We start from the raw sequence: 11,005 nt of genomic DNA, 5'->3' as shown, positions 1-11,005 counted from the left end.
GAACAGAAAAGCGACCACTTTCTGGAAGGTAGGACATGCGGAGAAGTGAATCCGAGGTGATATTTGGGAAGACAGACAGTGGGGGAGGGGGCCTCCGTCAGCCGTTTCCGGCAAGTGATAGAGGAGCCGAGCACAAAATTGGAACTTTGAGAAGTCGGCTCTGCTGAGGGACGTTGCTCAGTGGCTAAGCGGGGGGTGGAACCCTTGTGGGACAGTGTGGTCTCAAGACCCTCGGAGTCACAGAAAGACCAGGGGTGCCTGAGTGTGGCTGAGCTCCCAGGTAGCGGAGCGGGGAAGCTGGCTGCAGAGAGAGAGCCGAGGAGTCAGCTCTCAGCTCAGGGTTGCCATAAACTGTGATCCGGGGCACAGTCAGGCCACTGTTCCTCCAGCAGGGACCCAACAAGTGGCAGATCTGGGGAGACTCACCTTCCTCCCCCAGGAGGAGCGGCGCAGGAGCCACCTCAGGAATCTGCTGGGTTCAGAGAATCCATACGGGATCGGGAAATGGGAGTGATTGATTGCTTTTTTCTGGGGGCTCACTGAGAAGCGGGGGCCCGAGTTCTTGGCTCCTCTGGGGCGGAGATTGGGAGGCTGCCATTTTCACTCTCTGCCTCCAAAGCTGTACAGAAAGCTTGCAGGGAACAAAAGCTCCTGAGAGCAAACCCGAGCAGATTACTTAGCTCTGCCCCCAGCAAGGGCAGGGTAATTACTCCTCGGGAAAAGACATTTGAGAACCTCGGCAACAGGACCCTTTGCCAAAAGATCAGCAAGAACAGCCAGCCGAGGGGCACCTGGGTGGCTCAGTCATTAGGCGTCTGCCTTCGGCTCAGGTCATGATCCCAGGGTCCCGCATCAGGTTCCCTGATCCTCCGGAAGCCTGCTTCTCCCTCTCCCACTCCGCCTGCTTGTGTTCCCTCTCTCACTGTGTCTCTCTCTGTCAAATAAATAAATAAAATCTTAAAAAAAAAAATCAGCCAGCCATGACCAAGTTTACCAATCAATGAGAATGGCAGATCTCCAGCACTAGGGGAATACAGCACATGGATTTCATGGCTTTTTTTCCCATGATTCTTTGGTCTTTCAAAGTGAATATTTTTAATTTTCTTTTTTTCTTTTGCTTTTTTTAAAAATTTTTTTTCTTTTTCCCTTTTTCAACCAACAACTTATCATTCCCTTTAAAAAAATTTTTTTCATTTAAGAGTCATATTCTATCCCTTCATAGTAGTTTAGAGTTATTTTTGGTATATATATATATATATATATATATATATATATGTTGTTCTGTCTAAAATTTTGGGTTACAGCTGCTTCTAACACACCAAAATATACCCTAAATCTCTAGTGTATGGCTTTGTTCTAGTCTCCTGCCTGATCACATTCTCGCCCTCTTTTTTTTTTATTCCTCTTCTTTCTTTTTTCAAACAACTTCTTATCAATTCTTTTATAATTTTCATCTTTCCAGTCATATTCCATCCCTTCTTCGTATTTAACCTTATTTTTGTACATATGTAAGTTTTTCTTTCTTTAAACTTTTGGGAGGCAGTTTCTCCTAACAGACCAAAATACACCCAAAATCTAGTGTGTGGCACTGATCTATGAACCAGCCTGATCATATTTGATCATATCCTGTTTTTTTTTTTAATCTTTTTCTTTTTTTCTTTCCCTTTCTTTTCCCCCAGTTTCAGGTCTTTTCTGATTTGTTTAGTGTATATGTTTCTGGTGTCATTGTTACCCTCTTAGCATTTTGTTCTCTCATTCATCTATTGTGCTCTGCACAAAATGACAAGATGAAAAAAATCACCTACTCAATACGGACATTAGTACGATGTTGGACCTAGAGTTCAGAATCATGATTTTAAAGATACTAGCTGGGCTTGAAAAAAGCATGGGAGATATTAGAGAAACCGTTTCTGGAGAAATAAAAGAACTAAAATCTAACCAAGTTGAAATCAAAAAGGCTATTAATGAGGTGCAATCAAAAATGGAGCTCTAACTGCTAGGATAAATGAGGCAGAAGAAAAAATTAGTGAAAAATTAGTGATATAGAAGACCAAATGTTGGAAAATAAAGAAACTGAGAAAAAGAGAGATAACCAACTACTGGATCACGAGGGCAGAATTCGAGAGATAAGTGATACCATAAGACGAAACAATATTAGAATAATTGGGATCCCAGAAGAAGAACAAAGAGGGAGAGGGGCAGAAGGTATATTGGAGCAAATTACAGCATAGAACTTCCCTAATTTGGGGAAAGAAACAGGCATCAAAATCCAGGAGGCACAGAGAACCCCCTTCAAAATCAATAAAAATAGGTCAACACCCCGACATCTAATAGTAAAACTTATGAGTCTCAGAGACAAAGAGAAAATCCTGAAGGCAGCTCGGGACAAGAGGTCTGTAACCTACAATGGTAGAAATATTAGATTGGCAACAGACCTATCCACAGAGACCTGACAAGCCAGAAAGGACTGGCATGATATATTCAGAGCACTAAATGAGAAAAATATGCAGTCAAGAATACTATATCCAGCTAGGCTGTCATTGAAAATAGGAGAGATAAAAAGCTTCCAGGACAAAGAAAAACTAAAGGAATTTGCAAACACAAAACCAGCCCTACAGGAAATCTTGAAAGGGGTCCTCTAAGCAAAGAGAGAGCCTAAAAGCAACATAGACCAGAAAGGAACACAGACAATATACAGTAACAGTCACCTTACAGGCAATACAATGGCACTAAATTCCTATTTTTCAATAGTTACCCGGAATGTAAATGGGCTAAATGCCCCAATCAAAAGACATAGGCTATCAGAGTGGATTAAAAAACAAGACCCATGGATATGCTGTCTGCAAGAGACTCATTTTAGACCCAAAGACACCCCGAGATCAAAAGTGAAGGGGTGGAAAGGCATTTCCAATGCTAATGGAAAGCTGGGGTGGCAATCCTTATATCAGACAAATTCGATTTTAAACCAAAGATTATAAGAGATGAGGAAGGACACTATATCCTACTTAATGGGTCTATCCAACAAGAAGATCTAACAATTGTAAATATCTATGCCTCTAACATGGGAGCAACTACTTCTATAAGGCAATTGATAATAAATAAAATCTTAAAAAATAAAGTCTTAAAAAATATTTTTCTTCTTTGCACTAATTTTTAGGATAAAATGCTAAAAATGTTACAAAATGTAACCCTATATGTGTACCTAAAACAAGACACAATTTTAATACACACATTAAATATTTTGTGTTTGCTTCTAGAAAGGATGAGTACTTTCATTGTACCACAATTAATGTATATATGTAAGTGTATGTATATATATTTCTCACTTCAGTAACAAAGGTTTCAAAACAAACTATTCAATGAACAATGGATATTTCAAGTGGAGTTCCGAAAAGTTTTGTGTTTTTTTTGAAACTTCCAGGTGAGGGCAGAGTGATGCATGTCGTTGTGCTGGTTTGTGATTTAATGTAGTTCTGACATTTTGTTTCCCAGATTCCCTCTCAATTAAGTTTGAAAGGGAGCAAAAACAGAAATTGCTTGTGCCTGCTAGATTGTTTTTGGCCCCTCTCCATCACTTTCTCTGTACAGAGGTGTAGTCCTCTCACTCAGACATTCACAATACAAAAAAGATCCAGGGGTACCAGGACAGGGATGCAATTGATGTATGGAGGTTCTTACATGCAATATTTGTTTACATCATTGTGCAAGAAAACAGGGATTGTGGATTTCAAATGGAAGTGTTTTCATGATTTAGAACTCATATTAATAGAAATTGAATGCTAGTTCTTAAATAACTCTTAATAAATGTTATTCTTACTAAATAATATTTAATGCATTGAGTATATCAAATAAGTTACATAATGTATTAGTATATTAAAATACATAATAATATATGATTTATTAAATACTAGAATACATTGGTTTATGTTTCTGTTTTATTGAGGTATAATTGATATAATTCTACTGTTCTTAGGTGTACTGCATAAAAATTTGATATATCTATATATTATAAAATAATTATCAAAATAAGTTTAGTTATCATCTGTCACCACACAGAGCTACAATTCATTTTGTTATGATGAGAACTACTAAAACCTACACTCTCAGCCACTTTCTTATATACAACAGACCATTGTTAACTACAGTCACCATGCTCTACATTACATCACAGGACTTACTTATTTTTAACTTATGTATCATATAACTAGAATTTTTACCTCTTGAACACCTGCACTCATTTTGCCTATAATTTTTTTTTTAAGATTTTTTTATTCATTTATTTGACAGAGAGAGATAGCGAGAGCAGGAACACAAGCAGGGGGAGTGGGAGAGGGAGAAGCAGGCCTCCCGCCGAGCAGGGAGCCCGACACGGGACTCGATCCCAGGACCCTGGGATCATGACCTGAGCCGAAGGCAGACGCCCAATGACTGAGCCACCCAGGCGCCCTTGCCTATAATTTTTTATGAATTTTTGATAACTGCTTGTAACCTTGGAATTATAATTTTACTGTTTCATGAAATACAAAAGTTATATGGATAGATCCCATATAACGTGATAGTATTATAAAAGTCAATTTTTATAAGATCTTAGAATTTTTCATGGGAGGGAACAGTACATTTCTGGATGTATGTATTTATAAAACAAATACCTGTAAAACTTTCTTTTAATTTTCACTGGAGGTTTGGAAAAATCCACTTTCCACTCTTGATGGATAGAAACTTTGATTTTCTTTCTAAAGATATGATTAATGGATAATCTCTAAGCATTGAATATTGATATAGAAAACACATGCTTCAAGCATTTTTATTACTATCTTTAATGGAGAAAGTTACTTTGAGCATATTTTTCATTGCTTTCAGAACATCTTTATTCCTAAAACTGTAGATGATAGGGTTCAGTGTGGGTGTGAGGATGGTATAGAATATTGCCAAATATTTGTCCTGGCCCGGAGTGTGGTATGATTTGGGTCTCATGTATGTGAAAATAAATGGCCCATAGTACATTGTGACCACAATCATGTGGAAGGAACAGGTAGAAAATGACTTTTTCCGTACTTCTGATGATTTCATTTGAAGAACAGTAAGGAGAATTTGGACATAAGAAGCAAGGATTAGGGAGGAAGGGACAAGGAGAAAAATTAAGCCACTTACATAAACTCCTCGTTCATAGAGTGTTGTGTCCACACAGGACAACTTCAACATGGCAGGGACTTCACATAAAAAGTGATCAATGGCTCTTGGGCCACAGAAGGGAAACTGGAGTGCATAAGCTGTGTGGACTATGAAGTTGACGGTCCCAACAATCCAGGACCCTCTAGCCATGAGAATGCGGACATAGTCATTCATAAGAATGGGATAGTGCAGTGGGTGACAGATGGCTACATAGTGATCATAAGACATTGCCACCAGGAGAAGGCACTCACCACCCAGGAGGGTGAGGGATAGAAATATCTGGAAGCCACAACCTGTGAATGAAATAGTTCTGCTGCCTGACAGAAAGTCAGTGACCATTTTGGGAACAATGTTGGAAATATGCAAGATGTCCATGAAAGACAGATGGCTGAGCAGGAAATACATTGGAGTATGGAGTCTTGAGTCCCTGAGGATAAGGAGGATCATGATTGTGTTTTCTGTTATAGTCATAATAAAAATGATGAATATAAAGGAGATGAAAACTAGACTTGATTGAGAAGAAGAAAAGAGTCCTAAAAGAATGAAATCACTGGTGAAACTGTGATTCTCATGCCCCATCATGAACTCCACTCTTTTCCTAAAATAGAAAAAATAGAGCTAAAATGCAGTGGCGTAAATCTCAAACTCATTTACATTTAGAAGCATAATAAAATGAGAGTGATGCAGGTTTTGCAGTTCAAGTCAACAGACTCTCAACAAGCTTTGGAAGTGGGCTTGGTTTACAACATGGCCATTTATTTGTTTGAATCAACTGATGATAGTGGTCTATTGAGAAAGCTGTCAGCTCCATGTAGTCTTAATTCCGTATTCTTAAATGCAGTTCAATCTTTTGTCAAAGGTCACTTTTTAAATGAGACCTACCCTGAACAGTGTACTTAAAATCTCAGTAACCCCCGACTTGCCTATTTCTCCTTACTGTGCTGTCCTTTGATGCATTTTGCAAAACACTTTTCATCTTTTACATATTCAATAAACTTATGAACTAAATTTATTTTTTATGGTCATTCTAACTCATCAGAACTTAAACTTCCCAATGTGAAATCGTTGTTTTGCCCTCTGTATAAACTGAATGGCTACACAATGCCTGGTATATAGTAGTTGCTCAATAATATCCTTTAAATACCTGAATAAATGAATAGCATATGGAACTCAATTTTCTGTCTCATTTTTTATTTGGATAAAGCTTAAAGAAAATGAAATGTATTATTTATACATCTTTCTAAAATAATAAGTAATGATATACTATAAAAACTAGCTTAATCTGTATTTATAATTTAATCTGTAATTTGTAAATATCAGCATTTAAATGTAAAAAATGAAAATTTTATTCAGTTAAAATGAGAATATATTTTAATTGGGCCAATTTTATTAACTCCTCAAAATTGAATTATATTTCATTAATTCTTTATATAGAGAATCATATTGTTTCCTAAATAATGAAATTGTTTAGATGTGGGTAGTGACTTAAGTGTTCCCTTTACTATATGTGCACAAATTCACTATGTATGATCTATCCCTCAATAAATAGATATACATGCATACATACTTATACACACAGAGAGAATTTAAGAAAACACTGCTGCAAATCATGAAAAATAAATAACATATAAAACAAGTTATTTGCCTTCTTTAAGAACTATTCATAAGTTTGGGGTTCCTGTCTGGCTTAGTCAGTAGAGCATGTGACTCTTGATCTCAGGGTTGTAAGTTCAAGCACCATGAATCTTAAAAACAACAACAAAAACACTCTTTTAAGTTTGAATGAAATGTGTTTTGGTTTTCCCTTTGGGAAGCAAATGTACAAATATGTCCCTGATAAAATATAAATAATGTGTATTTTTCTGTTTTATTTTAGTGATTATTGAGATACTTCATTATGAAATAAACCTCTACACTCTATTTTGATGGCCTGGAATGTGGCCACTGTTTTGCTATAACGTTAGGTATATGAAAAGATTAACCTTTGAATGACGTTGCAGATATATACATGTTTAAGTAGGTCTTGCTGTTTTGACTGGTTTGACCAACAGCTCAGTAAAATTCGGTAAGGACATGGATTGAGATTTAAGGGCATCGATGCCTTCCATGAACTGGTGGATCATAAGTTAGTCTTTAAAATCTATGAATAAAAAAATCAATGAATATTATTGACAACTCAAATTCAATATATCATTATCCAAAGTTGTTGACTTTTTCTCACTGCCAAAAATAATTTTGTCATTCTGGTTTTCCATTTTCCATTAATGATTTCAATTGTTATGCTCATTCTCATCAAAAATCCATACTCGATTTTAGTGTTGAGAAGTGTGGGGGCATCTGAGAGACACAGTCAGTTAAATGCCCAGCTCTTGGTTTTGCCTCAGGTTGTCATATCAGGGTCATGAGATCAAGCCCCAGGTCAGGCTGTGCACACAGGTACAGAGTCTGCTTAACACTTTCCCTCCCTTTCCCTGTCTCCCTTTCTCTAAAATAAATAAATCTAAAAAAAAAAAAAAAAAAAGAAAACAAAAGTATATGTAACGTCTATTTTCTGCAGAACCCCATCACATAGTAGTCCCTGGCCTATTGTAGGTTCTCAGTAAATGTTTGTTCAAGGTATTTTTGACTATGGACTCTGATATCCAAAGTTATCCACAATATATCAATTATATTTACATTTTTAAAGAGTTTGTGCTGCCTCTACAAGAATATTTTGTCTACATTTGTCTTCAGATATTAGAAGTACTCCATAATAAATTCAACAACTACTTCCTCTTCTAGGTTCTGCTACTTTCTTTCCACTTCCATGGGGCACCTGAAGTTCAAGAGCTGAGCTGAGATCGAGTCCACTGCTTAACCAACTAAGCCACCCAGGTGTACAACCATCTTTTAAGAATCTTTGCCTAACTGGTCAATCAGGCATCTGGAATATCCTTCCATGATGCTAGAATGATAGATAAAATGATACCTTCTATGCCATCCAGAATGTTGAATGAAATCTGTTCTTGAATCCAAAGAGGTATACTCTAATGGTGAGCTTCCTAACACTATGTTTAAAAGTGGGAAGACAAATGTTACATATCCTGTAAAATCTTCCAAATCTGTGCTACCCTTATAAAGTTATAGTCTCTTTCTCTCTATATGACATTAAATATTCTCTGTCTAATAATACTAAATGTAAGTAAAGAGATGTAACATGCAGTTTACACCATCCTAACCTCTAGAAGTTTGGAGACTAATTATAGAAGATGCTGTCATCATTAGATACCAAGTCTTTAGCTATAAACACAGTCATATCCCAAACTTGTCTCCCAGGTAAAAGAAAGGCTTCCATGCACTTTACCTAGTGAATGCAATATGCTCAAATATTTTTTTACCATTTTACATTTGTCAAGATTTTGAAAATTCATTATACAGCACTAATTTGCCTTAACTAGTTTGAAAAATATTCTTTTCATTTTTCTGTCACATCTCTCAGTACATGAATAAAACATTCAGAATATGTCCTTAAATTTAAACAGAAGGGAAATTACATTTAAATAGAAGGAAACTATTCAATAAAATTAGTAAGACTACACATCTATTCAATTATTTGTATGTTCCTACATTACATCTTTATATTAAAATTTTGACTGTAAGATGAAAGACAAAAATAATAGATCATTACTTCCTGAGTAATATTTATCTTGAGGTGTTTAATGTAGAAATCCTGGGAATATTAAGTCTGATATACATGCTTGTATTTATACTAAAAGATAATGCTACTTTGAATATCTTTTATTTTTTCCTTGCTTAATTGTTCTGGCTAGAACTCTCAGTACTATATGGAATAGAAATTTTAAGATGATCATTCTTGTGTTGTTTCTGATCTTAGAGAAACAAAGTTTTCAGCATTTTTAGTATTGATTTATTATGTGTGTTTTTTTTTTCTATAACTAATGTTTGGAGAGTTTTTATCAAGACAATATGTTGCATTTTATCAAATGTTTTTTCCTGCACCTATTGAGATGATCATATGATTTTTATATCATTTTGTTAAATATATGGTTCTACTTATGCTTAGATTCCTTTTTCTGGGTCTTGGTATAGAGCCCCATATCAGGCTCCATGCTCAACACTGAGTCTGTTTGAGGATTCTCTCTGCCTGCCCTCCCCCTCTTTAAATCCATAAATAAATCTTTAAAAAAATGTTTGCTCATGGAAGAAAGAAATTTATAAATGAGAATAATTTTGGAGAGGAGAGAGGTTATGTGGAGCCTCAAAGGCTGAGAATATCTACAATTTTGAGAAACTTCCTACATTCCATGATCACTTCCTGTCTCTCATGGGGATTTTATTGAAGAGGGGCATAGTCAACACAAGTTAAAAGCCTAGTTTATTTTGATAGACTCAGTGTCTATTTTGAAAAGCTGAAAAGATAAAATTTGTTTACACTTCAAAACAACAGTGTTAAAACTAATATACAGCACATGGACAGAAACCTTAATGAAAATTATGATTTTGGGGGCACCTGGGTGGCTCAGTTAGTTAAGCGGCTGCCTTTGACTCAGGTCATGAATCCAGGGTCCTGGGATCCAGCCCCGTGTTGGGATCCCTTCTTCTCACTCTCCCTCTGCTGCTCCCCCTGCTTGTGCACTCTCTCTGTCAAATAAATAAAATATTTTTAAAAATATGATTTTTCAAATTCCTTTTTTATTCTTGTACTCCTAATTAATTCAAAAAAATTTGAGAAAAGTGTATGAACTTTTTCTTCCATATATGTAATCTTCTATTATATCTCACTTCAGTATGTTCACATATTTTATGTCAGAGACTATGTGCGAATTGGCTTTATATATAAAAATATATATTTACATATACATATATTTATAATTATACACCCGCACTTTCTCATTGAAATGACACAATGTCTGAGCCAGGAATAAGTCAATGAATGTGTAAGAGTCTAGAGACTGGAAAACATATAGTCCATGCTGCTTAACCAACAATGGCTTAAAAGACCCCACATCATAAAATAAAAAAGATGGAATTCTTGATCATGCCACATATCATCTTGGAACTTGCATCTCTTCAGAAGCAGCTAATGATACTTCTCTTGCTGTGAACATCAGCAGTCTGTGACATGTGAAAAGAGGACATGGAAGGACAGTTATTTGATCTTAAATCATCTAGCCAGGTGTTACACATGCTTATTTCCCTCATGTTTTACAGACCATCCCATACTTCAAGGACAAGGGAAGTGCAATACGATTCTTAGTCCAGAAGAAGGAAGTCAAGATTATTAACCAGCATCATGAATCAACAAGCTCTCCTTGTTTGGTTCACTTAATTTTCTCCAACAAAATAAGTTCAACATCCCCAAAAGGAGACAACCAAAAGTTGCATTTAGCCATGTGATGAGGATGTACGAAGCAGGTCTAGAAATGATTTTTCTTATTACATGACCTGTGAAATGCAAGTCATCAAAATACGCAAAACATTTGGTGTTTCAAGGTCCTGATAACATCAATTAACAGTCCTATAAAGAAGAGCAAGAGAAACACAGGAATTTGTTCTCAGATATTCTCAAATCTCAATGGGCAGATATGTGGGTGCCTTTTATATTGTAGATGAAGAACATTAATAAGTAAAGGCACTTTTCTATTTCCTTGGAGCATATTTTTCATTTTTTTACCATTCCTCTTGGTTCATTCCTCTGGAATGTTCCCCCCCCCTTTCCAATATCTCATTGCTTGCTTACCATAATTGTAGAAAATTATCTTCTTGTGGCTAAGTGGTTTTCTCAGTCACCTTCTTGAGGGTATGTTTTTGGAATCTTTTGGAATCTTTGCAT

General features: G+C 36.0%; 1 protein-coding gene across 1 annotated transcript; it reads right to left on the bottom strand.

Annotated features, from left to right (window-relative positions):
• Window positions 1-4,794: 4,794 nt before the first annotated feature.
• LOC123842898 (olfactory receptor 2AJ1-like) lies at window positions 4,795-6,148 on the bottom strand. Its single transcript, XM_045872073.2, has one exon. The coding sequence runs from the start codon at window positions 5,752-5,754 to the stop codon at window positions 4,795-4,797; it is 960 nt and encodes a 319-aa protein (XP_045728029.2). The 5' UTR covers window positions 5,755-6,148.
• Window positions 6,149-11,005: the final 4,857 nt, after the last annotated feature.

Source organism: Mirounga angustirostris, unplaced genomic scaffold, assembly GCF_029215605.1.
Source record: "Mirounga angustirostris isolate CCGP_5_RB_7025 unplaced genomic scaffold, mMirAng1.0.hap1 SCAF_7, whole genome shotgun sequence".
In the NCBI taxonomy this organism is placed as follows: domain Eukaryota; kingdom Metazoa; phylum Chordata; class Mammalia; order Carnivora; family Phocidae; genus Mirounga; species Mirounga angustirostris.
This window is presented reverse-complemented; position numbering and strand designations above follow the sequence as displayed.

Coding starts and splice junctions, on each gene's coding strand:
- LOC123842898 (XM_045872073.2), bottom strand. CDS start 5,754: ATGATGGGGCATGAGAATCACAGTTTCACCAGTGATTTCATTCTTTTA.